Genomic DNA, 27,167 nt, shown 5'->3' with positions numbered 1-27,167 from the left:
GCTGTAAACCCTCCTCTCGCCCCCACCCTATGACCAGGGTAAAGTAAGCCCAGAACACTCCATGACTATGACTTTCTCCCCCTCAATTTGGAAAATGCTTTAAGACACATACCTGTTTTGCAGAAAGAGACATCTCCCAAGCCAGCAGAGAACCTTATAGCGTTTGTTGGGGTGATGGAGCAGCGCCCACATATGCTGAGCACGAGAGCCTGAGGAGGAAACCATTCCAGCTCATTTCTGGGTACTGCTAGAACCTGCGTGTCCCGTCCTGCTCAGCCATCCCTTACCTAAGTCAATGGCCAGGTCCAAGTAACCCATAGTGAACTTGGTGTAGCCCAGTGTGTCGGCCACATACGCCACGATCTCAATGCTCTCGCCTTTCAGGGGGAGGCTAGAGATCAGCTCCATGACCGAGACTTCATACTTGTCCCACAGGCTCTGGTAGGTCATCTGGTAGTGCAGTGAGTAGTCCAGGTAGGCCTTTGTAATCTGAAATGGCAGGTAGGAGAGAGAAGGGGTGAGACGGGATGGAACCCCAAGCAAAAAGCCCAGACACATCGCCCGCCCAATGTCTGCTGGGAATGGCCCTAGCCACCTGGCCAAGCTGTGGCTTTCTACCTCACAAAACTAGAACTTTGTTCCTGCCGCCTCTTCATGAAGTCACCAGGGACAAGCTTGCCCACAGAAGCCTTAAACAAGAATATTAATTTTTGTGGAAAAAAAGTAATTCTTTTTTTTTTTTCTGAAGCTGGAAACGGGGAGAGACAGTCAGACAGACTCCCGCATGTGCCCGACCAGGATCCACCCGGCACGCCCACCAGGGGCGACGCTCTGCCCACCAGGGGGCGATGCTCTGCCCCTCCGGGGCGTCGCTCTGCTGCGACCAGAGCCACTCTAGCGCCTGGGGCAGAGGCCAAGGAGCCATCCCCAGCACCCGGGCCATCTTTGCTCCAATGGAGCCTCGGCTGCGGGAGAGGAAGAGAGAGACAGAGAGAAAGGAGGGGGGAGGGGGGGAGAAGCAGATGGGTGCTTCTCCTGTGTCCCCTGGCCGGGAATCGAACCCAGGACTTCTGCATGCCAGGCCGACGCTCTACCACTGAGCCAACCAGCCAGGGCCTATGGAAAAAAAATTTTAAAGCAATAGCTTCTATATGCAGATATGTGATTGCATAGCAGAAAGTCTGGAAGGAATCACTCCCACATGGAAATAGTAGTTACCTACTTGTTGGGATTGGACAAAAGATTCAAGGGAGAAGGAGGACTTTACTTTTTACTTTATGCACTTCTGTGACGTCTAATCTTTATTATATGCGGCTTAAGTGTCTGTTTGTCGCCAATAGCTTATTGGTTGCTTGCGTAACTGTACTAGCCAATGGGGTGAAGTTGTCATGGCTGAACACAAATTGAGCGGGTCAGGGGGAAGGTTAACATTTGTTTGCATTGGCAATCATCTGCTTTTGAAACAATTTAAGGCTGAACGCAAATTGAGCGTGTCAGGGGGAAGGTGAACATTTGTTTGCATTGGCAATCATCTGTTTTACATAAAAACTACGTCTTAACGTAATTTCTTTTAAGAATGCCTCCTAGAAAATACAGCACTGAAGAGGAGAGAAAAGGAACTAAAGCTGCACAAAAACGGCTTTCTCGACAAAAAGAAACCACTGAGCAGAGAAAGACAAGGCTTGCTTCAGTCGCAGAGCAAATGCGTCTTTCTCGGCAAAATGAGACTGATGACCATAGAGAAATAAGGCTTGCCTCAGATGCAAGACAAAAAAGCCTGTCTCGACAAAATGAGTCCCTTGAACAAAGGCAGGAGAGAAATGCAAAAAATGACAGAGTAATGCTGACCGAAACGCAAAAAGGATTAAAACAGTTTCAAATGGAGAAACTTTAATTTTTGAGCATTCCTCTGGTGACATGAATAATAAATGTGAACACTGTCAGTCCTTAAACTTCAAGTTAGAAACTAATCAATTTGACTGTGGCAAGAAAGGATTTTCTCAATGTTGCAAGTACGGAAACATTGTAGTTCCACTAATTGCACTCTACTTTAAGCAATTAAGCAAGTAAAAAGGGGAAACCCCGTGGGGCACTAAGCAAAGGGGCCTCCTCGCCGCCTGCCCTGGGTAATTCAGTTTGAATTAGCAGACACCTTTGCACAAATCATTTTAATTACAATTTATAATATCTAGAACAGCGGTCATTTCGTATGACCGCCAGGCTTTCTAGTTTGTTATAACAAGCATGCATTACTGTTGAACTTAACCAAAAAGGAAGGTGGTTTTGCTTTTTTAGAGCATGTTTCAAATAACATTACCAGAAGGGAAGGCGAGCCAGAAATGGTAGTAGAAGAGAGAGGATTCCTGGGCACATGAAAAGTCCAGTTCTCTTGGTCCCAATACAGCCTACAACTGCATCATTTGGACCAAGAACACTGAGTCCAACTGCTTGCTGTAGGGTGCGGGGAATACCGGGGAGGTCTTGCGGTTTGCTAGACATCAGGCTGCAGTAGGGCGGGTCCAGGAAACTGCGCTCCCTGCTCCTGCTGTCTGTTCCAATGCCCTGGCTGCATTTGAACACCCCGGGGAGTACTGTCCTGCCTCCGCTCTGAGCTCAGTCACAGCCGTGCCCTTAACAGGGTCCTTTGATTCACTTTCCAATTTTGACTTTTTCATCTTACCCTCCCCTGCCCCCCCAACTCCACTATGACTTTTAGGAGAGCCTCCCAAACATATAGAAGTAAAGCATTTCATGCAATAAATATTTGTTGGACACCCACTAAGTGCCCGGCACTGCTGCAGGGGCTCAGCTTGCAATTAAAGTCACAGACAAGGTACCTGCTCTCATGGAGTTTAAAGGCCGGTAGAAACACTGACCACACACTAACAAGAGAGCCAGAAAGAAAATGTCCCACAGCAACCAGCCACTCAAATAGGATGACAGGCTAGACAGTGGACGGGTGAGGTGGTCAAGAAAGACATCACTAGGAAGGCGACTCCGGGGGATGAGCAGTGTTCAGTCAAGGTCAAGGGGTGCACACTTCAGGCAGAGGAAACACCCAGTACAGGGTCCTTAGACGGGATTGAACTTAGATGTTTGAGGAACCAAAAGCGGGCCATTAGTGGCCCAGGGGGTTAGGAGGGATGTCAAAACAGGCAGAGGCCCAATATGATGGACCTTATACCTACTTGTGTATCTGGTCTACCGAGGAGAACTAATGGTGGGAAGTTAAGTTTCTGACATGCACAGTGCTCCTCAACCATGTCGCTCAATATCTGAGCCCTCCAAGAAAGAATTAATGTCCCAGGGAAAATCCAGACTTGATGCATTTTTATCAGGGAACCAGGTTATTTATTTATTTTTTTTTGTATTTTTCTGAAGTTGGAAATGGGGAGGCAGTCAGACAGACTTCCACATGCGCCTGACCGGGATCCACTCAGCACGCCCACGAAGGGGCGATGCTCTGACCATCTGGGGCATTGCTCTGTTGCAACTAGAGCCATTCTAGCACCTGAGGCAGAGGCCACAGAGCCATCCTCAGCACCTGGGCCAACTTTGCTCCAATGGAGCCTTGGCTGCGGGAGGGGAAGAGAGAGACAGAGAGGAAGGAGAGGGGGAGGGGTGGAGAAGCAGATGGGCGCTTCTCCTGTGTGCCCTGGCCAGGAATCAAACCTGGGACTCCTACACACCAGGCCGACGCTCTACCACTGAGCCAACCGGCCAGGATGGAACCAGGTTCTTTTGATCAGATGAGCTGGATTTAGCTTAATCATTTCTTGATCTTGTCTCCTGCAGTTTTCCTTATCTCGTCAAAGACTTCCCAGTTTATGACCTAGACTAGTGGTTCTCCCAGTGAGACCCGAGTTTTTTTCAGGAGTTCACACAGATGTCAAAGCTAGTTGCAAAATATCAGGCATTATTTGTGTCAGGAAAAATAGTGAAAGATCAAAATGAGCCAAAAAAAGAAGAAGTCCTAGCCAGTTGGCTCAGCAGTAGAGCGTCGGCCTGGTGTGTGGAAGTCACAGGTTCAGTTCCTGGTCAGGGCACACAGGAGAAGTGCCCATCCGCTTCTCCACTCTTCCTTCTCTCCTTCCTCTCTGTCTCTCTCTTTCCCTCCCACAGCCAAGGATCCATTGGAGCAAAGTTGGCCCAGGCGCCGAGGATGGCTCCATGGCCTCCGTCCTCAGGTGCTAGAATGGCTCTAGTTGCAACAGAGCAACAGCCCCAGATTGGCAGAGCATCGCCCCCTGGTGGGCATGTTTGGTGGATCCTGGATGGGTACATGCAGAAGTCTGTCTGCCCCCCCCACCCCCGTTCTCACTTTGGAAAAATACAAAAAAAAAAAATGTAGCAAGTATCCTGTCTAGCTTCTCATCATTGTCATCTCTGCCCCTCATTGTCTCTGGGCTATTTTATGACTCTGTATGTTGTGAACAACTGACGATGTAAAGGATTCTTTTCAATAGAAATATAAATGTTTGGTGGAATGCAAGGAATTCTTGCCCTTGGACCAGACGAGCTTTGCATCCATTCATAAACTGAATTCTCCCGGGAACCAGTAGTAAAATCCCTAACCAGAGCCTCGATGCTCCTTCGTCAGCCCCCTTCCCTCCCAGGTCCGTGGAGGGTGCGCTGAGGGAACGAAGGCAGAGGCAGGTTGACAGTCTGTCCTCTAGGAAGTCAGGCTTTAGGGTGTTTGCAAAAATTTCATACATGCCACTCTTCTCACTACATTTTTTGGTTTGGAGAAATATAGGTGTCTTCTTTTTTCCCTTATGAAAATGTTAATTGTGTTTATATGGAATCGATGCATAACTTTAAAAATGTTTTTAAATATCTGTTTTTGTTTCTTATATTGTAATATCAATAGCTATGACCCATAGAGAAAAAAGCTATTTGAGGTCCTCAGTAATTATTCGGTGTGTAAAGGGGCTGGGACCACAGAGCTGGGAACCGCTGGCCGCAGAGCTGTCCCGCCAAGGAGACCTGGGGTCCACCCTCAGGATTCTGAGTCCTGGCTGGCTTACACTAGGCTCTTCTCTCCAGACGAGGTACAGAAATTTAAAAAGCAGCTATAAGCCCTGGCCGGTTGGCTCAGTGGTAGAGCATCAGCCTGGTGTGCAGAAGTCCTGGGTTCGATTCCTGGCCAGGGCACACAGGAGAAGCGCCCATCTGCTTTTCCACCCCTCCCCCTCTCCTTCCTCTCTGTCTCTCTCTTCCCCTCCTGCAGCCGAGGCTCCATTGGAGCAAAGATGGCCCGGTTGCTGGAGATGGCTCCTTGACCTCTGCCCCAGGCGCTAGAGTGGCTCTGGTTGCGGCAGAGCATCGCCCCCTGGTGGGCAGAGCGTCGCCCCTGGTGGGCGTGCTGGGTGGAACCTGGTTGGACGCATGCGGGAGTCTGTCTGTCTGACTGTCTCTCCCCGTTTCCAGCTTCAGAAAAATACAAAAAAAAAAAAAAAAAAAAAAAAGCAGCTATAAAAGTTCCCTACCTGGCAGCTATAAAAGTGCCCTACCTGGAAGTCATCTTGCATATCTAGGGCGGTGTTAACCTCCATCTGAGCTGCTAGGCTCCTGTAGTACTTGTAGTGAAAATGGTCATTTATGCTGTAGATCTTCCACAGCAAGGAGAAGCAGGCGTTCTGCTGGTAAAGCTCTGCCAGCCTCTTCTTCCTACGTGACAAAGCACACAGGGGACACAGGGTCACCGAGGGAAGGGTCGGGGTTGGTGCCAGCACCCTGCGGGGCGCGCAGATTCCAGGTCCACTGCCTTTTCCAACAAGCACATCACTATTCACAAAGCACATATTCTCCCTGCAAAACGGGGACCATGGTACTATGCGAGGATTCATTCAGATTATTTATGTAAATCAGCTGTCAGGTCACTGGTATTTAAATAAAACGACTTAAAAAACACATTTCTTATCATTCTACTGCATCCTGATGACAACCCGATAGGAAAGGGCAGAATCGCCTGACCTGTGGTGGTGCAGTGGATAGGCTGCTGGTTTGAAACCTCGGGCTTGGCTGGTCAAGGCACATACACAGAAGCAACTATGAGTTGATGCTTCCTGCTCCTCCCCCCATGCCTTTCTCTTTCTCTCTCCTCTCCCTAAAATTAATAAACAAAATCTTAAAAAAAAAAAAAATAGGTGCCTCACCCAGTCAGTGGCACAGTGGATAGAGTGTCAGACTGGGACGCTAAGGACCCAGGTTTGAAACCCTGAGGTCACCAGCTTGAGCGTGGGATCATAGACCTGACCATTGGCATGTGTGTCAGTCTCTCTCTTCTGGGGAGTGAGAAGAGGACCAGGCTCTCCGGGCGCCTGCCCTTACCCTGGAGGTGGGGTCTCCTGGGCCTCCTGACTCATATAATCGATGTGCCTGTTTTTCTCAACACGGTTACAGATGAACAGGGAGATCAAGTTGTCCGGGAAATCCCGGTTGAGGAGCTGCAGGGCCTTCCTCAGCATTTTCTTGGCAAGCACCATATGGCCCATGTTGTAATAGACCTGCAGGGAAAGGAGGAAAAGCTGTGATTCTGGTCTCAGCTGGTAGGTTCCAACAACATATCCTTTTGGGGTTCTTTCTTTCTTTCTTTCTTTCTTTCTTTCTTTCTTTCTTTCTTTCTTTCTTTCTTTCTCTCTCTCTCTCTCTCTCTCTCTCTCTCTCTTTCTTTCTTTCTTTCTTTCTTTCTTTCTGTATTTTTCCGAAGTTGGAAACGGGGAGGCAGTCAGACAGACTCCCACATGCGCCCGACCGGGATCCACCCGGCACGCCCACCAGGGGGCGATGCTCTGCCCATCCGGGGCGTCGCTCTGTCGCGACCAGAGCCACTCTAGCGCCTGGGAAAGAGGCCAAGGAGCCATCCCCAGTGCCCTGGCCATCTTTTGCTCCAGTGGAGCCTTGGTTGCGGGAGGGGAAGAGAGAGACAGAGAGGAAGGAGAGGGGGAGGGGTGGAGAAGCAGATGGGCGCTTCTCCTGTGTGCCCTGGCCGGGAATCGAACCGGGACTTCCGCACGCCAGGCCGACGCTCTACCACTGAGCCAACCGGCCAGGGCCCTTTTGGGGTTCTAATCAAAAGACAATAATTAATGGCCCAGGAACAACCTCCCCCAAACCCCGCCCCATGCGTAATGGTGTTTCTTGGGTGTGTGCACAGAAGGATGGCTGAACGACTAGTACTGGGCATCTCTGGTGTGCATCTTCTGCCTCGGAGAAGATCTGTATCCACCCCTGTCCACTCTGGGGGTCTGTTAGAGAAACACTTCGTAAAGATGTCAAGACAAGGAAGATCTTGCCGCTGGCAGGTGATGGTGAGGAGGTTTGAGTCCAGCGCTTTGGGCTCTGGAGTCAGAACGGATCTGGGATAGGGGCTGAGGGGGTGTACAGAGTGCAGGGGTGGTGTCTACTTCTAGGGACAGCCCCAGTGGCAAATCACAGAAGCACCATGTTTCCAGTGGCTGCTTACCTGGCCTTTGAGGCTGTAGAAAGTGGCAGACTCGAAAGGGTGGCTCCAAGACGCTTTCTTCTTGCGACCCTTCAGCATTCTCTCTCCCTCATTCAGGTACTTGTACGCCTGCAGAGTCAGCGCACTGAGTCAGCGGGGCTCCAGGCCCCGCCGGAGGGGAGAACTGGGGGCCACTCTGGGTTCCACCTCTCCCTGTTCCCCCACTCCTGATTAGAAAGGGCCTCCAAATTCCAGACAGGAATTCAGGGTAATGCCCCGCTGAAGACACAGACCACCTTCGCGTACAACTCTGCCCACTGATCACTCATCCTGGGTGACTCTAGGAATCTCCCCACTCTTCACGGTGTCACCTCAGTCACCTTACCTGACATGTATCCAGGGCAAATGCCTCCTTTGAGTAATCCCATCGCCAACTTCCCTTGTTTCCAGCAACACACTCACAGCCCTGATACGTCCCCACATCTATGGGAAGCTGGTCTCTGCCACTGGGATGAGTTATGACCCACCCCCGCGTCCCTTCCCAGGGCTGTCACTGGGGAAAGGGAGGAAGAGGGTAAGGCTCTGAGCAACCCCCCTCATTTCACCTCCAACCTCTTATGACATCGTTAGACAGGGGAGTCCTGGCTCCTGTGACCAAGGCAAGGTCAGACTTGAAGAGTGAAATAGGTGAAGCAACATCCCCAAGTCTTCTGCAGCCCAAGAGGCAGGATTGGGGCAGGAGGGAGACAAGGCTGATACCAGATCCTACTTGAGGGGAAATGGGTGCCAGTGGCACATTCTGAACCTTGTTCTGGGCTCGGTTTCTAGTCATTGTCTTTCTGAGTATTTCACTCCCTGCAGGGTTAGCAAGTTGTCCCAAAACCTTCTCTTCCGGGGACTCACAGGCCATATCTCCCTTCCCCCGTATATGTGTATAAAATGTGCCTAGGAGACTTATTTTTAACTAAAATATTTCAGAGAACTGGAACTTATTGACATTTTTTTATTTTTAATAGTTTACTTTTAAAATTTTATGCAACTCTGAGATGTGAGGGTTGACAGGGTTGATGGGGGCTGCGATAGGCAGTGCCTGTAACACATGGAGTGACCACCAGGAGGCACAAAGGACAGCAAGCCAGGCTCCTGGGGGGGGGTGCACCGGTCCCCCTGAAGCTGGGCAGTCAGGTGAGCCAGCCCCAGAAAGGCCCCGGCCCTAGCCTGGCCCCCCGGGGGAGCATTCGGTAGAGGTCAGCATCTTGCAGCCCTGCCACACCTGCCATAAAGAAACCCGTTCAGCTTTATGCCGCTCAGCGCTTTCCAGCTCACTTTACCAGGAGCCTTTGTATTCCATTCTGCGCGCAGAGCCCCCATGTTTCTAAGGGCACACTGCCCTGGCACCGTTTACCCTGATCCTGGAGAAACGTCCCCCAGGGCCTCGGGGGTCTCAAGATATGTATGAGACTTTAGCAAAAATTATGTGAAGACACAAGTGGGTGAGCCTATTTGGAGGTCACGAGGTTAAAACTGGATTTGCACTGATCCAAGGACCTCCAAGGATCTGGGGGAGGCAGAGGCAGCGGCTGCACTGACACGTCCTCTCTGCATTGTGTTGGGAGAGACATATGCCTCCTTCCCTCAAATACAGGTGGACGATTCCCAGCAAGCCTCTGTAGGCGGCAGTATTTTAAATGACATGTAATGGTATTTGCAATTTGTTCTGATCTCTCCTTTTAGTCTCAGGTCATGTCCCTCCTGAGCAATTTGATTTTCAAAGGAAGGGGGTGCTGGCCAGAAGCAAGAACGTGAAGGGGCAAAAGCACACAGAGCTCCCCCCCACCCCCGGCCCAAGCTCTGAGCCCTCTCAGGGGCGGAGGGAGGCGCCCTGAAACAGCTCACCATGTAGTTATCATCCACAGCGAGACAAGCCGACGCGGCTTCCAGGATATAATACATGGCTTTGTTGTTCTGTCTCAGGGCCAGGAAGTGGTACACCAGAGGCACGAGGACAAGCTCCAGCGTCTCCTCGCACTGGCAGTGCTCCAGGGGGACGATGACTTCCTGGGACGGGCTCATCTTCTTTATGGTGATATCAAAGAAACTCAAGATCTTTTTTGTGATTTCCTCGAAACTGTCCGAATGCAGAAATAAATGGGAGTAATGATGTGCAGATACAGTACAGCTTTTGAGAGGAAATCATCTTTAAAGACCAAGAAAAGAGCAAGGTACGAAAGCCTGACGCCGATAGCATTGCCCACATTCCCCACACACACCCCACCCCCCCGACAGTTCTCCACTTGTGCCTCAGAGGTCCCGGGCAGACTGATGATTTTAGCAGCATTCGGAATTGAATGACAATCATTTATGCTCTTAACCCCTAAACAGTTAAAGATGCTGGTACCTGAGATTTTCCAGAAATATGTCAGAAGTGCTTGGAATCTCTATTCCTTTTAAAGTGGTCTCTTTTCCAGCTGGAAAAAAAAGACAGATGAGTTGTATGGGTTGTTGAAACAGTCTGCACAGCACGGATGTCTGATGTTTAGTAACAAAGGAGAGAGGACCTTGAATGTAAAACCTTTGGTCAGTCCTGACTTGGGTATGTTAGGAAATTCCATAAGTATCTTAAAACAGAAAACAAATAAGGATCATCCTATCTCTTCTTCTTTACTAAGGGAAAAGGACGAATCCCAGAGAGGGGAAGGGACTTGTCTCTGATTATATGTCTGTTAGTGATGGAGACAGGACTAGGACCTAGGTCTGCTGGCTTCAAGGTGAATCCATTACTCCATTGATCTTTAATTGGCACAAGTACATTTTAAGCACCTTGTTACCACCTTCTTCTGGCTTCTGTGCCCTTGCTCCCAAAGAATTAGTGCCCTTGACCTGCATATGGGCCTCTCTTGTTGTCCTGATCAGACTGCACAAAGATTGATTTGCACCCCTCTTGGCTACTGCTGTCTAGTGCATCTCGGTAACAGGGAGCTGAAGACGTTGAATTATGCCACTATCCTCCTATTAACTACTCTTGTCAAGGTTAACCAGTGGCTACCATGTTGCTAAATCTAAAGGATACATCTTTGTAACCTTTTAAATACAATCCACCACTCCCTAACTGGCTTTTGGGACACCCATTCCCTCGTTCCCTCCCTTCCTTGGCTTCTACTCCTATTCCAACATTCCAAATGAGGGTAAGCCTTGGTTTGGTCCTGGACTCCCTTTTCCGTCCAAACTTTCTTCTCAGCAATTTCATCAGCCCTCGACTTTAAATTCCATCTATATACCAATGGCTTTCAATTGTTTATCTCTAAATACTGAGACTTCCCCTTAACTACAGATCCGTGAAAACTGCTCACACATCTTCTCCCACCTGTAGCCTCTGCTTTCCCATGTAGATTTAGCCACAACCACTGTGGCCGTTGGCCAGGGCTGCCCACAAGTGAGGGCTGGCCTGGGTGTTGCTGTCCTGAGCCTGATATCTAGCGTACCTGCAGGAACTGAGTCCTTGGCTCCTGAACCCCCTACTATGTCTTCTAGAATCACTTGGCTGCCTTATGTTATCAGTTTGTCACTTTTTCACTTTTGCTTCATGGACGGCCTTGAACCCCTGCCCTGAGCCCGAGACTGTTCTCTGGCGCCCTGACCCACTCAGCACAATTCTCTCCCGCTCAATTTCTCTCCTGCTGAAACCTTGTTTCAAGGCAGACCGGCAGAACAACAACACTCTTGTCTCCCTTGTGGACCTTATTTTGGCTCCCACGTCACCGTGTCCAATCCTGCTCCACCCCCACCCCACCCCCAGGAGTCTGTCCCTGGAGTGAATTAGGCTGGATCTGATTTATTCCTCTGGACATTTCAGTTGGAACTCTGGCCACACCCCATTTTGCCAGAGTCTTCATCCCCAAGTCCTGCTGACCGGCTTTCAGTGAGACTGGTTCTGCTAGGCTCCGCCACACACCGACCTCCGGCTCTTCCTGCCCGCCACTTCTGCGGCGGTGGTCTCATCGCTCACTGTGCCCATTCCCCAGGGATGCTTCGGACCAATCAAGAAAGCAGTAAGTTTACCTTTAAATCCCTTGGCTCTAGCCATCTTCTGGATGATGTCCATGTCCAGAGAGCTGAGCTGAGTATCCATGGCAAAGTGGTGATAGGGAATGAAGTCCCCGCCATGGCACTGGTCACATTTGTGGGCATTTTGTTCTAAGAAGCGGGCACATGTCAAGTGCATGGCCTCCTTCTCGGACTTCAGCCACAGCTCGTAGGCTGTTTTCTGCATCATCGGCCTACTGAAATGAATGATGTGGCAGGCGATGACCTCATTTTCCAGTTCCCGAAGCTCCTCACTGTGAGCTAGAGAGAACAGAGGGCTTTGCAGCCTGTGGGGGGCGAGGGACCCGCTCTCGCTACTTTGACTTAGATGTGCCTTTAACTAAGAGGCAGTGTGGTTGCCAGAGGGAGCATGTGGCAGGGAAGAGAATAGAGAGGGACAAATACACAGTGATGGAAAATGATTTGACTCTGGGTGATGGACACACAACACAATCAATAGTTCAATGGTCTAGAGATGTTCACCTGAAACCTATGTACTCTTACCAATGTCACCCCATTAAAATAATTTCTAAATTAAAATATCTATGTATATCTATATATATCTACATATATACAGAGGAGATGGGGGTGCCTTCCAGGTTCTACTCACCCATCCCTTCAGTGGGATTGAGAGACAGGGAGCGATGATTCACCTCAAACGAGGCCACGTTGTGTTTCAGAGCCAGCTGGAGCTCCTTGTTGTTCCGGAAACAGTCAAAGATGTTGGTTTCCACGAGGGTTGCCAGGGCCTTGATCATCCTCTTCATCTCCCAGCAGGGGAGAATCTCAAACAACAGCTCTTTGGTGAAGGCCAGGCCAAGGATGGCAGCACAGCGCACCAGCATCTGGTGGGAGAGGCTCATGCTGTCCAGCTGGACCAAGGAGATTTCTGCAGGGGGAAAGCCACACGGTAGGGAACCAGCCATCCGACTTTGTCACACACAGTCTAGAGATGGACGACCGTCCTGCCCTGCATCCTGGTTTGCAGAAACCCAGCCAAGTGGAGCCTAAGGAAGTGTTTGCTCAGTGCCTGCTTCACAGACAGGGGGCTGCCGAGAGCGCAAGGAATATGACAAGATGGTCTAACAACAGGCACAGCACGAAGGCCGGGCGAAAATAAGATAGACATTGAGGTGCTGTGACTTCGTGTTAAAGTGTGACGGGTTTGCGAGGAGAGGCGAGACCATGGTGGGCCACGGTGTCAGAGGGAACAGGGCCTGCCGCCCATGCCCCATGCGGACTTCTCCAGCTGGCCCTGGTCCGTCTCCTAGGACCGCCCTGCGATAAGGCTCCCCTCCATTTTCCCCAGACACTCCTTTACCCTGTGGCTCTCCGTGACGGTCTCTGCACTCACGAGTGAGTGTCAGAGCGTGCCAAGCACCTATCCCAGCTTCTCATCTGAACTCAGTATCAGAGCTCACGTAGCCTCCTGGTTCATCTTGATCAGCACGTCAGTGCATCACCCTCATCAGGGACAAAATGGGGACTTCTCTACTCGTCTGAAGAACACTACAGAATCCAAGTAGCCCAGCCCCCTACGAGAGGACACGGTGAGTGGAAACATGGAAGTGAGCTGGGGGCCTTTAAGAGACCGAAAGCCCTGAGGCAGCCCCGGTGGCCCTGCCAACACCTGAGCGCTATTCAGATGGCACGGGTTGGAGCTGACTGCGTACAAAAACATGGCTTGAAATTTGTTCTTCTTAAAAGGATAACAATACAGCTCTGATATAAACTCTTTTTATCATGCCTTATAAGAAAAGATGGCAAAAAAGTTTCAGTATTTCTCTCCTGTTATTTGGTTCCTGTTTGAGGTACTGTACCTCGTTCTTTATGCAGTTGAAAAGAAACTTTAAATCCGACTCCAGAATATGCACAGAAGAAAGTTGGCTCCTAGTAAGAGGCAGAAAAGCCCAGCCCATGCAGGGCCTCCCCTGCCGGCCCGGGGCCTCCCCTCCCACTAGGGCCTCCCCTGCTCGCCTGGGGCCTCCTCTGCCCACCTGGAGCCTACTCAAGCAACCCCAAGGTTCTGATCTGCCTCTCTCCTTTTGAACAGCTGTTCCACAGAAAACAAGAGGGGTCTAGGCCCTGGAAAGTGAGCACCAGGTGAAGTTATCTTTACCTTTTAATGACAATGGCAGTGACAAGTCTTTCAGTCTGACACCACTGGCAAGCTCGCAGACATTCTCACCACCTAGAGTAAATATTTTTAACTCCTCCGTTGGCTTAGCAAAGTTCTCTATTGGGGCATGAAAGGAAAAAGAAGTGGCAGTCATGGGTTCTGTCACTACCCTGACTTTCCAATAAACACAGGCAGAGAGGCATGTTGGCTCACCAGATCTTCTGGAATACCGTGTTTTATCCAAAACTGATATATGAAAATCTGAATTTATTCAAAAGATGTTTTGTCCTGCCCCACCCCCAAAAAATTTTTTTGGAAATCTTCTGCAGCACATGAAGTTTTATTCAAACATGATTCAAAGATTATCAAGATATATCTTACAGCATATACTAACATACACCTTTTTTTTTTTTTAGCAAGAGAGAGAGAGAGAGAAAGGGAGAGAGATGAGTAGTATCAACTTGTAGTTGTGGCTCTTTAGTTCATTGATTCCGTCTAATATGTGCCTTGACTAGGGCTGGGGAAGGGAGGTTCCAGCCAAGCCAGTGACCCCTTGCTCAAACCAGAGACCTCGGGCTCAAGTCAGAGACCTTGGGTTTCAAGCCAGTGGCCTTTGGGCTCAAGCCAGTGACCATGAGATCATATCAATGATCCTGTGCTCAAGCCGGTGACCCCGTGCTCAAGCCTGTGAGCCTGCGCTCAAGCCAGATGAACCTGCGCTCAAGTCAGCGACCTCGGGGTTTTGAACCTGGGACTTCAGCATCCCTGGTTGATGTATTACCCACTGTGCCACCACCAGTCAGGATAACACATACTTTTATACACGTTCCTATAGCCACACTTAGCAGCAAGCACGTTTGTGATGAGCTGCTCCACTTATGACATGGTGTGTACCAGAAACAGGTATTAGAAGTGGTGAGGTCTGGACAGTGAACTTGCCTAGTGATTTTGTCTTCTGATGATCCAAAACGCTACATTCTCTCACAATCTGGGGTATTGGGTCCAACAGTCCTTGACTCCCCAAACCCCATGCCCTCCGAGCATTGCGGGAAGCAGCCCGCGGAAGGGCCCATGCTTGCAGCCCCCTCTGCAGGACAGCGAGCGCTGCACCGTGGGACTCACTGATAAGTTGGTTCCAGGTCACATTAGCCTTCTCCTCGACCTCTATCTGGCGGCAGACGAGCGCCCGGTGCTGCTGCAGGTTCTTCAATATCTCTTCACAGAAGAGAGGAACCCCGCAGCTCCTCGACGCCAGGTACCTACAGGGAACATGGAGAGGCCCGTTTACCTGGATGTAGTGGAATAACCCATTGCATGGCCTTGGATGGGAACACAGCCAACAAGAAAAGAATGTTTTGCCAAGAGAATTGTTTTGTGACTTGAAGGCGGGTCACTGAAACAGGTCTATGTGACTGAAGGCAGTTGCTGGGCTTTTCTCAGTAAAATATTCTCATAAGATTTCTGTGCTTTCCAAGGTTATCCCTTCAGATAAGGAGAGGAATGTTATGGGATCCATAGAAGCAATAGCAATTAATGCCTTCTGATATTATGTTGTTACTAAGCTATCTTGCAGGTGCACTCCATGTATCTTTAAAGTAAAAGTTACACTTGATGTTATGCCAATTTCTCAGTAAACAAGCTTTTTGAAGTCTTGTGAAAAAAATTAGGACACAGCGTGAACTCAGGGCCATTTGCCTGAGCGGGCGGTGATCCTTTGCTAGTCCTTGATGATTTCGTCTGCTGATCTCTCTTTGCACCCCCGACTCACAACAACACCTGGAAGAACTGTCCTTCAAGAAGCAAAGATGTTGGAGTCTTCTCCATCACTTGGGGGGAAAAAAATCTCTTCTCATTCTTCATGGATTTTGGTTTATTTTCCATTTTTAGTGATTACTTTTTTTTCTTTCATTTTTCTAATTACCTAAAACATCGAGCATCTTTCCAAAGCCAGAACTATGCAACAAGGTACATCCTCAGTCTTGCTTCCCTTCCTCACCTTCTAAGTGATCACTTTAATGAATTTATGGTTTGTATTTTCAATGTGTCTTCCAGAAGCAAGGCAGCCTCGTTAGAAAGGACAGAGGCTGCTACCTGGCAGGCCATACACAGCCAGCTAAGAAGAGGTGTCGCCTATGTTGTTCAGGGGACCCCTGCCAAGCCCCAGGAGGGGAGGGGCTGAGCCACTCCGGAGATGCTGACTGCACAGCCAGCCCTCAGCGTGCACAGACAGACATGCTAACACCAGGCCGTGCACTGCCCGCTGGCTGGGACCTCCTACACTGCATGGTATGGTCTTCCACGTTCACCAGTTTGCCTTTCCTGTCACTTGCTCACGACAATATCCTAAGAATTGGTTAGAGTGAACCCACACAGGGCACGGTGAAAGGGAAACAGAGTTGATGTCCCCACGCGGGGTCTGAGCAGGTGTCGTAGGGACCATAACAAGGACAAGACAAGCAGCATCCCTCCGACCCAGCCAGAGGTATGGCTCCTTTGAGAGGCGGGCCCGCGAGAACACTGGAATAGGTGCTTTAGGCGGCATCTTAAGGAATCTGATGACATCTGGGGCCCAGGCAGTGAACACAGATGTCACACCCTCCAGACAGAAGCAAGTTACTCACAGTTCCAGTTCTGTGGAGATGCCCGTGACACCGAGATCCAGGCAGACCTTCTTGCAGATGTCACCAGGCTGCATGGCGCCGAGGGCGATGTAGGTGGTGTGCCTGTTCCTCATGATGGCGCTGGCGGCTAGGCAGGGCAGCTCGATGAACGGAGACAAGGTCATGATGATGAAGACTGGGACATTCTGGATCAACTTCTCCAGGAAGGCCCAGGAGGCTGAGTCCATGAACTGTCCCTCGTCAATCATGAAAATCATCCTTTCCTGCTTCGCTATCTGGGCAAGGGACAGAAAGAGCAAGAAGAGCGCTGTGGGACTCCGGTTTTCACACACGTGTGGGTCTGCATGAAATCATTGCTTCCCGAGAAACCTGCATGGAGTGAGATTCTGTCCCCTTGGGATTTGTGGCCATTTGGACAGAGCTGGCTGGAATGGACTCTGAATTGGTCATATCTTTGCGCAAAGATCTATGCAGATTTGTGGGAGGTGGCATCGTGGCCAAGTGACAGTACCACTGCATAGAAGAGCAACATTCACTACACATCATTTTCATCTGCTGGCAAAGGGAGGCCTTTACTTGACATTTAGTCAACCACTCCATATCCAGCACCTGCCCTTGGAGCTCGCCCTGGGCCAGTGCTAGATGCAAGGTGCTCAGGTCCCCACCCTGCTGGCACTTGATGCTGTCTTAGCTGGAACACTGGCATCTCTTACATGTAAACAGATCGCATGTCCCTTTTCTTATATAGGCTGCTTTTCCCTGCCTGGTCTCAGTGATTTATTTATTCGCTCATTCAGCATTGACTAAGCATCGGTGAGGGTCAGTTCCTGCCTAGAGGCCAGGGGCACAGTGCCCTTACGTTTTAGAATCAGCCCTTGCCTAGCAGGTGTGCGTCTCTATCATGTGAGGGGTGCGGCGGACAAACCTGCCCCTCTCACTGCTCCAGGCTGCACTCAGCCTCCTTTGGTTCCCTCTGAGAAGAGACTGGGTTACTCCTCCTTTTCCTTTCTCGAAAGACACTCCTTATGAAGTGTTATAACCTGCCTTGTCATATATAAGCTATGTTTACTCCTGTCTGTTACCAATACAGCTCTTCAGTGGCCCTGAGAACCTTTAATTTAATGGTGCTGTCGGTATTATTTGTGAACCAAGGAGAGTAAAGCAGGAAATAAAAGCATGAACTCATAGTCTGTCACTGGCCCCAGTTTTTTCATATTTAAAATGAGGAGAGTGAACTGGATTCTCTCGAAAGTGAGTAACAGCCAATGTGTACACTGAGCTCACGACGTCCCCAGCACCCTGGATGCTCTTCACGTAAATTAGCACATCTGACCCTCAGAACACTCAGGGCTTGGGGGGAACTCTTGGCTCTCTGGACTGAGAAAATCTAGGTATGGCCATATCCGGTGACTTGCCAAGGTCACACGGAAGGTAAACGATCCAAAGATTGTTGTCACATCCTCTAGTTAAAGCACAGCTTTGCCAAACTAAATTGCATATTAGAACCAACTGAGAAGTTTTAAAACAAAAGCAAAGAGCTGAGCAAATACCTAGCCCCTTTGAATCCTCGGGGGAGGACTCCTAGGTCTGTATGTTCTAAGAAGCAAATGGCCCAGGCCGGGCATTCAGGAACTACGATAGTACCTGGCTCATTTGCCTGAACAGAGAGGGAGGGCATTGTGTTTTAACCTGATGCAATGCCATACTTGTTACACGCCAGTGGTCACTCGTTATGTGCCAGACACAACATTGCTCAATAGTGTTACAAAATGAGTCAGAGACTCCTCGTCCTTGCAAACTCACAAACACAGCAGAGGGAATTAGAACCGGAAATACCTCCAAAGTGCCACAGGAGCAAGTAGAGGAGGAGTTAGTCACAGCTAGTGATTTGGGGAGCTCTCACCAAAGAGGTGGCATTGAAGGACGAGCAGCACTTCTCTGGATTACAAAGGGGAAAGCGTTTAGCTTTTATCTCATTGGCCCTGGGAATTGTTTGCATGGTAGAAAGCATGGGTTGGTGAGGTTGGCACACACTGGAGGTTACAAGGAGGATGAATTGGGTGAGGAGGTGTGAGGCACAGAGATTTGTTGGAAAGCTGTGACAATGGTCCAGAAGGAGACGGAGCCTGAACTACAGCAGGGAGCAGAGGATGGGCAAGTCCAGGGATTGCCAGGGGAGAAAAGGAGGACTTGGCAACTGAGCAGATGTGCCATTGACTAAATCAAGGATTGGGGTCAGAAAAAGGAAGATAGGGCATTGGATAGGGCATTGATAAAAAAAAAAATTTATCATCAGACACTGAAATGAGTGGGGGTTACAACATCCTTGTGGAATATCAAGTCCTGGGAAAGATGGTCCTGCTGCTTCTGAGAGAGGTGGGGACTACAATATAAATTTGGGGGCCATCGACATGCAGAGAGCGCCAACATCGGTTGAGTATTTCACATCAGCCTTACAGCCCTGTGAGCTATGGATTGCTGTTTCCCCTTTCAATAGATACGACGAAAGCCTAGACAGGTTAAGTCACTTGCTTAAGGTGACCCAGGTAACAAGCGAGAGGCCTAAGGGTTTCGACCTTGGTAGTCTGACTAAAGAACCCACCAACATAACCACTGAGACGCACTGCGTCTCATAAAGACAAGGGGCAGAGAGCGTGGTTTTAAGGAGAAGTCACACTCCCAGGAGTCACGTTAAGGGACTCCGCTCACGTTTTTTAGCTGCGTTTCAAATAGGCTCTCAGCTCAAGGTGTGGGAGGGTGGGGGAGAAGGAAACACTTTAAGATACAGGTTGGCACACCCTTCAGAGCTTTCTGCCAGTGGGGCTGGGACCCCTCAGGCCACCTGGCTCGGAGGTGAGATGCCCAGCTCTCCAGTTCCTTGACTGGCAGGCATCCTTACTTTCTCCAGGATCTTCATAAACAATTCTTCCAACTGCTTTTGTTTCCTCAAGGTGGTAATCTTGGAAACCTCTTGTGAAACAGGAAACTGTGTAAAGAGTAATGAGAACACTGAAGACAGGAGAACAGCGGAGGGATCGACCTGCTGTGTGACTTCAAGCAAATCACTCGACTGTTCTCTGCCTCAAGTCCTCGCATGTTAGGCGACCCATACTGTCCTTCCCCACTCTCAGCCCCATGTCCCTGACTCTGATGGACACTGGAAAGATCAGGGCACACTCTGCCTCTGTGCTGGAGCCACCTGTGGGAGCAGAGAGATGGGGTGCTCCGGACTGGCTAGGATTGTACGGCTAGGACGGAAGGTGAGGACAAAATGAACTGGCAGGTGACATTCGGACTCTTTTGAATATGGCATTTCCAGACACCAGTATGTCTCAGGAAGGGAAAATGCTCATTCAGGGAAGACTGGGAGCCATTCCTCACTGCACAGATTCTCCGGGCGAGACGAGAAAAGGATAATAAAGGTCAGAGATGCTAAGTGACCGAGCATCTAAGCATCAGGGAGGGGCTGCTACACGTACCCTGTCACTGTTTCTTGCAGAAGTCTCACACTAGGTAGTTACCTGGACACGGAAAATGTCATTAAAAATACAGTAAAATCTTTCATCCATCAGAGACTGGACTTGACTTTGAAGGCTGGTCTGTCGTTCTCGGTAGTGTCTGCAAGCATCCAGACCCAAGACACTGGCCATGAGCTTCTGGATGGTATAAAAGTTTTGATGGAAGCCGATCTTACTCAATGCAATAGCAATCGTCCTGTTTAGAAGAAAGCCAAGAATCAGGAGGGGAGGGAAGAAGAAGAATCAGAAGAGAGTTTTTAACTATACTTTTTGAAAATAATCAAGGTTGCAGGAAGGCTCTGACTTCAACCAACAAGCAGCACAAAGGAGCAGCTTCCCCTCTCCACGCCTCTGTTCCAGCTGTCTCCCCAGCCTGAGACATTACCACGTCTTGTGGTCCCTCCCAATTCCTCATTCCCTGCTCACCTGTAGATCTCAGTTCAGGTGTAGCCTCCTGAACTCTTCCCCAGTGCCCCAGGGTTGGGTGACACCTCCTACCCCCTCGGTTTCCACCACACTCCTCTTGTATGGTCCTCACCCCTCCCATGTCTACTGTTCTCTCTCTCTCTCTCTCTTTCTCTCTCTCTCTCTCTCTCTCTCTCTCTCTCAAAGCTCCTTCAGGGCAGGAGTCTTCATCTTCAGGGCTGACTCATGTCCTACCCCACCCTCAATTCATGTGTTGTTATCTTAATGCCCAGCACCTGAGAATGTGACCTTATTTGGGAAAAGGGCCATTATACATGTGATAAAGTTAAGATGAGGTCATGCTGGAGTGGAGGGGGTCCCCAATCCAGTATGACTGTGTCTTTGTGGGGAGGGGGTTAGACACATGCAGGGAGGATGCCATGTAAAGACAAAGGCAGAGATTGGGATGAGGCTTCCACAAGCCAAGGAACATCAGTAACTGCCAGCAAACCCCCAGAGGCCAGGGGAGGGGCATGAACAGGCTGTCCCTCACAGCTGTCAGAAGGAACCCACACAGCACGCCCCTTGCTCTCAGACTTCTAACTTCAGAGATCATACATGCCTACTGAGTATGCCCCAGTCTGGACTTTTGTCACAGCAGCTCTATCAAACGAGTATAGCATTTAGTTCCTGGGATGAATGAATGAATGAATGAATGAATGAATGAATGAATGAATGAATGAACGAATTAACAAATGTCTTCTGGTTGTTACCAGTTATCTCCTTAACAATGTTAGACATTTTAAAACTGGCCTCTCTCTGTCCTGACATTAAAAAAGAATGGAAATACAGCTAAAAATGATACAAAGTTAATAAGCATTTTCCCCTTCATGCCTTCAGGTTAGGTGGTAGAAGCATGCGAGACACCATCATCATCCTCACAGTCGCCATCAATGTTGTCAGATACTACAATGACCAGCGCAGGGAGGTACTGGATGGGTTGTCCCAGGGACAGCCCTCCCAACGCCCATGATATGAAACCCGCCATGCAAGATGAGGTAAGTACGTTAGCTTCGCCTCCAGAGGAAATTCCAGAGGCTGTCTCACCCGATCCCCACTCACGGACAGGACTCAGTGGCTGGATAAATTCACCCACTTGTTCTGCAAAGCCCATCCGGCTTGGATATTAGCCTCTTGCCCGTTGTCCCCAACCTGTCTGCAGACCGGGGTTACTTAAGAAGCTTTAAAATATTGATATGCAAAGCCCCACTGGGCATTAAATCAGAACCTCCGTGGGTCAGCCCAACCTCTCATTTTCCTGGCTTGATACGGTTATCACTAATTATCTATGGAGCACAAGGGTGCCTGGCACCCTATAACCAACAGGTTGTGTATAGTTTACATAAGGTGAATTATTTAGAGAAGAGGGGTATTAAAATAGATAGAACTTTTCAGGACATCAGAATTCTCTGGGCTGGCAAGAAGCCAACGGTCACTGCAGAATGCTCACCTGTGCTTCTCATCTTGGAGCAGGGACTCAACTTCCATGAGTATCTTGCTTTTCCCTAACCCCGACCGGCCTTCGTACATGAGGATGTGGCTGCAGCTGGACATCAGAAACTTCTCCAGAGAGTACTGGCAGTATTGCAGCTCCTTGTCACGTCCTGTCATTTTTGTTTTTTAAAAAGGGAGCAAACCCGATCAACGTGAAATAATCTAGAGCCATAAAAGAGCACACAGTGATCCCACACCTAAACCACCTTTGGGATTTCCCTAGCGTCGTTCCTGGACTCCGGGGAGGGTCCTGTGCACTTTAAAATGTGGTAGCATCTTTTTCTACAGCTTCCATTCTATGCAAGTCCCATCAGGTGTCAGGGAAGGTATTCTTAAATGTGCATCAGAATGTCCATTTAATTTTTGTGCAGAAAACCGGGGTCTGCCCAGATTATACAATCAAGAATGAAACCAGGGCTGTCTGACCCTAAATCTTATTCTTTTTCCTAAACCACAGAAGAAGTCATCTACAGATGATTACATTAGGAGATATATTTATTAAAGTTAGGGTTCCTATACTGACTCATTATGGATAGAATATTTTGTTTCCAATTGTGTGAAGGAAACTGACTCTCTGTAAATGAGAGAAATTATACATATCTCAGGGGTTACCAGAAGCATTACCAGTGATAAGAAAATTCAGTCTACTTTTAAAAATCCTGTCAAGTTGCTCCTACCATAAAAGAACCACCTAAATTGTCAGTAAAAATAAATTGTAATTTCCTAATGGTTATGAATTTAATACATGCTCACTATAGGAAAAACAGAAAACTTAGAAAAGGAAAAGAATAAAAGTTATCTTGGGTTGCAACCCCGTCCCTATTAGTTTTGTGGTTTTTAATTACATATAGGTAACAGGATGCCCAGATTAAAAATAGGAAAGTCAGCCACAGTCTCTGACACCTGGACAGGAAGAAGGAGCAGGCAGGACTGAAATTTCAAAGGAGCAAGCCGTTTCTGTTAAAGAGCTGGGCACTCACTTTGAGGCCAAACCTCCTTTTCTGTTTGATAGCCGTGGAGGGCCCAGTCTTGGTCTCCACTGAGTAACAGAAGGTACATGTAATTATACGATGCGTTGTCTCATCTATGTGAATTTTTAAAACGGGCCTAAGAAATGGAGGGGGTGACATTTTGGGGGAACAAAAGGGAGGGGGATCAGTCCACAGGGGTTCCCTGAATGCTGGGGGCTCTGCTATTCGACAGTCTGGATGGTGATCATAGGTTCACTGGTGATAATTCATGAAGTGGCAGACTTGTCACCGGTGCCTTTTTCTGTACATTTTGTTACAGCTCAAAAGAAAAGTTTCTGGTTCTGTCCAGTAGGCTCAGTGGTAGAGTGTCAGCCTGGCGTGTGGGAGTCCCAGGTTTGATTCCCAGCCAGGGCACACAGGAGAAGCCCCCATCTGCTTCTCCACCCTTCCCCCTCTCCTTCCTCTCTGTCTCTCTCTTTCCCTCTCACAGCCAAGGATCCTTTGGAGCAAAGTTGGCCCGGGCGCTGAGGACAGCTCCATGGCCTCTGCCTCAGGTGCTAGAATGGCTCCGGCCACAATGGAGCAACACCCCAGATGGGCAGAGCATCGCCCCCTGGTGGGTATGCCGAGTGGGTCCAGTCAGGTGCATACGAGAGTCTGTCTCTCTGCCTCCTCGCTTCTCACTTCAGAAAAATACAAAAAAAAAAAAAAAAGTTTCCAAGTCAAGGCCCACTACCTACCCAGCAAAGGGTACCCCTCCTTCCTGTTGCAGATGCGGTCTCCCTTAACAAACACACTGAAGAGAAGAAGAAAAGAGACGTTAGAGTCACAGCAGGCAGCGCAAGGGGGTTAGGGGCCGCGGCTTAGCCCCCGGAATGCCTCCTTCTCCATCTCTAAGAGTGCCTGCCCTGACTCAAGGGTCTCAGATGCCAGAAGGCGGGGAGGGGTGGCATTCTTATCCATCAATAGGGAGTCCTCACGACTTCTACAGCGGTCTTCTCTTCGTTCAGTAAACGCTTGTTGAGTCTGTGTTGGCAGAACTGACCCACTCTAGGGAAACCAGATGCCCAGTATGGAACCCGGTCCACCTGGATGTGATACCTTGTCTCACATCTTGGGAGGAGCCCACCAAGTGCTCATACCATCCCAGCTCACCTTGGCTGAGCACATGCTACATGCCTGGCACAGTTCCCAGTACTTTAAATGTAGTGTTTCCTTTACTGCTGACAGAAGCCTTATTGAGAAAGTAACTATTATCATGTCTATTGCACAAATGAGGAAATTCAGGTACAAATCTCTTATATTGCCCGAGGTCCTATGGCAGTGGTGACCCAGGGCAGGGCGCATATGCCTGACCCATTGTATATTAGCTCTTGAAGGAGTGTTTTTGGTCAAATGGCTCATTCCTGGGCCTGTACCATCACACTACCTCATTTTCCTCTGTCATTGCACATGGCCACACCCTGTGTCATCTATAGCTACCTCTGGATGTGCTGGTCTTCCCCACTAGACCATGCACTCTCCGGGTGGGGCCAGGTCCCACGCGTGGCTGGGTGTATGTTTCTACACTCTCTTATTTGCAGAGATGGTATAGAAAAACCACCAGGAGGGCAGGCTTTGGGATCAGGCAGTCTGGGTTTCTGGGGCAGGTTGACTTCTACTTGTATCGGTGCCCTTTGCTAGGTAAACTGCAGTGCCCTCTGGTAACTGCTCTGGGCTCGGCTGTGGGCAAGCTTTGGCCAACAAGACACCAGAGGACAGGATGCTGAGGCTTGTAAAATGCTTGTGCATTAGACTTGCTCTCTCTTGCTCTTCCAGCATGGCCAGGACAGCACGCCTAATGGAGGATAAGACACCTAGAGCCAAATTGTCCCAGTTATCCCACCTGGGGTCGTCCTGAGTCAGCCACCAATGTGCCGAACCCAGGCGTGTGAGCGAGCTGAAGCTAGGGTGGCCGTATCTGGTCAGGATCAGCTGAGCCCCGCTTGTCTGTGAGGTGTGTGCACACTGGCTGCACAGCACTGAGGTTCTGTGGGTGCTGATCGTGCCGCATCACTGTGGCACTCTCATTCTCACTTCCCCTGCTCCCTAGATTCACGACCGTGAAGGAGTAATTTCGCATCTTTGGGCCTCAGTTTTTAAATTTATAAAATGGAGATGATAATAGTTTCCATTTGATACAGTGGATATTAAGCATACGTTCTGTATTTTGAGATGAAATGCATAATATTTAATAAGGGCTACCCCCAAAATTATTACTATTCATTCACTTATTCAAACAGCACTTTATCGATGGTCTACACATGCCAGGAGCGGCGCTGAGTCCTGGGAACACAAAGTCGAATGATGAAGACTTTCTGAAAACCCCTGCAGCCCTGCTTCTGCTCTCTGACCCTGGGAGACCGAGATGCCAGCGTGATGATGTACAGGATGATACCTTTGTATTCATTTACTCATCACTGCTGAGTGCCTGCCATGTGCCAAGCGCCAGGACGTAAGAACAAACATGGACAGTCACGACCCTTGGATAGCTCACCTGGTAGCAGGTGAGTAGATGTGATGGGGTGAAGCTCTCCCCGCCACACGTGGAGCAAAGGAGCCAGACTGGCAAGCTGGGCTTGGGCAGTGCTGGAGCCAGCCCACAGCCGGACCGACCCTGAGCTGGATTTAAAACCTGACTGTGGTTTTCCCCATGGATGGGGAATGGGATGGGGGATGGGGAGGTCAATCTACTTAGACACCCCAGAGGTGGGGCACAACGGAGGTGAGGTTGGAAAGGCAGGTGGTTATTGAAACATCATCATAAAAATGACTGGTAGCCACTGAAGGATTTTAAGCCCCAATGTGACACCCTTGCATCTAAGTTGGACCTTGGGGAAATATATTTTACCAAAGGCCTGGAGGAGGGACAGTAGCTTATACTCTCTTAGTCCTAGCAATGCTGGCAGAGTTGGAATGACAAATTAATACTTAATGGTTGACCCACCCTAGTCCACAAAGATAATTGAATGTGGGCTTCCCTGTACTGCTTGCACAGCCCTTGCAAAATCACCCTCAGATTCTCAGAACTGAGGGTAGAAGGGGATCTTCCACCGTGCTCTAATCTCAGTAAGATGGAGAAAGAGGAAGGAGTTTGGAATCCGGGCCTTGGTCTGGGTAAGAGATAGATTTCAGTTTCATAAATTGGATGCGAATCTGAAATGGGTGACTGGTGCTCACAAGTCTCGCTGTTATACACTAAAAATACTGCAAGGTCAGTGCCCGCACTCACACTTCCTCTTTGAGGCCCAGGCACTGATAGATGGGTCCAGAGTCAGCAACACCTTTCATGACTTTCTTTGGAAGCTCTTTAAAAAGGTAGGCCGGCAGGCTGCTGCTGTTGTAGGTAACAGAGTCACAGGTCACGATTCCTGGGTAGTACGTCATCATCCTGGCAGCGGTGTTGACTTTCTGACCAATAACTGCAACAGGAAAGAGAAAAGCCAAGAGCAGGGAGACACAGCCATTGGCCTGAATGTCAGAGAGAAGTACTGCTCCCAAGTGTCCCCATGTTCACCCCTACTCCCTTTGCCTCTCGTGAATGACGTAAAACTCAGCTTCAACTGCCCATATTCAGCCAGTGGCTATTAAAAATATGCAGGTAATTAATGCAGTCAGCCATTAGCTCAGTTTCTACCTCGGCTGGGAGGCCACAGGGACCATCTGCTCAGAGACAGACCACCTGGAATGCGGAGAGGGCTCTGCACGTGGGGCCTCGCAGGCCTGAGGGCTCTCTGCTGAGGCGCAGGTGGTCTTCGGCCACAGGATGGACAAACGCAAGCTCAGGCTGGGGACACTGACTTCCAACTGAGGCACCCATTTGTGTCTGTATGTTTCTGGGTATGAACTTTTTCATTTCATTTCACTTTCAAAATGAATCACCTTCATTTGGTGATTCCTTGATAGTGAATACTGGGGCTGGAAAGGGGGGGGCTGACTTGGGGGCCATTTTTTTGCTTTTGTTTTTTTTACAGAAACAGAGAGTCAGAGAGAGGGAGAGATAGGGACAGGCAGACAGGAATGGAGAGAGATGAGAAGCATCAATCATCAGTTTTTTTTTGCTACACCTTAGTTTTTCACTGATTGCTTTCTCACATGTGCCTTGACCACAGGCCTTCAGCAGACCGAGCAACCCCTTGCTCGAGCCAGTGACCTTGGGTCCAAGCTGGTGAGCTTTTGTTCAAACCAGATGAACCCGCGCTCACGCTGACGACCTCGGGGTCTCGAATCTGGGTCCTTCCGCATCCCAGTCCGATGCTCTTATCCACTGTGCCACCACCTGGTCAAGCTTGGGGGCCATTTTAAGGGTTAAGGCACTGTGGTGCACAGACTCTGTGGCCAAGCTATGCAGGTCTGAAACCCAGCTCTACCTCTCACTGGTAAGTTACCAAATGACTTTCACTCTTCCGT

General features: G+C 49.4%; 1 protein-coding gene across 4 annotated transcripts in view; it reads right to left on the bottom strand.

The window, feature by feature from the left end:
- The window catches only part of LOC136325927 (adenylate cyclase type 10-like), a 54,306-nt gene that overhangs the window by 5,803 nt on the left and 21,336 nt on the right, over positions 1 to 27,167 (bottom strand). For 2 of the 4 annotated variants that reach the window (XM_066261097.1, XM_066261098.1), the window contains 17 exons: positions 25,990 to 26,179; positions 23,459 to 23,514; positions 21,704 to 21,857; positions 19,792 to 19,984; positions 19,170 to 19,256; positions 16,271 to 16,545; positions 14,772 to 14,908; positions 13,650 to 13,766; positions 12,141 to 12,419; positions 11,507 to 11,791; positions 9,846 to 9,915; positions 9,344 to 9,575; positions 7,469 to 7,576; positions 6,334 to 6,509; positions 5,514 to 5,670; positions 288 to 489; positions 113 to 209 (listed from right to left, as the gene is read on the bottom strand). In XM_066261097.1, the coding sequence (XP_066117194.1) occupies positions 113 to 209; positions 288 to 489; positions 5,514 to 5,670; positions 6,334 to 6,509; positions 7,469 to 7,576; positions 9,344 to 9,575; positions 9,846 to 9,915; positions 11,507 to 11,791; positions 12,141 to 12,419; positions 13,650 to 13,766; positions 14,772 to 14,908; positions 16,271 to 16,545; positions 19,170 to 19,256; positions 19,792 to 19,984; positions 21,704 to 21,857; positions 23,459 to 23,514; positions 25,990 to 26,179 (2,815 nt within the window). The remainder of the gene's footprint in view (positions 1 to 112; positions 210 to 287; positions 490 to 5,513; positions 5,671 to 6,333; positions 6,510 to 7,468; positions 7,577 to 9,343; positions 9,576 to 9,845; positions 9,916 to 11,506; positions 11,792 to 12,140; positions 12,420 to 13,649; positions 13,767 to 14,771; positions 14,909 to 16,270; positions 16,546 to 19,169; positions 19,257 to 19,791; positions 19,985 to 21,703; positions 21,858 to 23,458; positions 23,515 to 25,989; positions 26,180 to 27,167) is intronic. The other 2 variants (XM_066261099.1, XM_066261100.1) reach the window with 2 other exon arrangements.

Source organism: Saccopteryx bilineata, chromosome 2 (genome assembly GCF_036850765.1).
Source record: "Saccopteryx bilineata isolate mSacBil1 chromosome 2, mSacBil1_pri_phased_curated, whole genome shotgun sequence".
Lineage (NCBI taxonomy): Eukaryota > Metazoa > Chordata > Mammalia > Chiroptera > Emballonuridae > Saccopteryx > Saccopteryx bilineata.
This window is presented reverse-complemented; position numbering and strand designations above follow the sequence as displayed.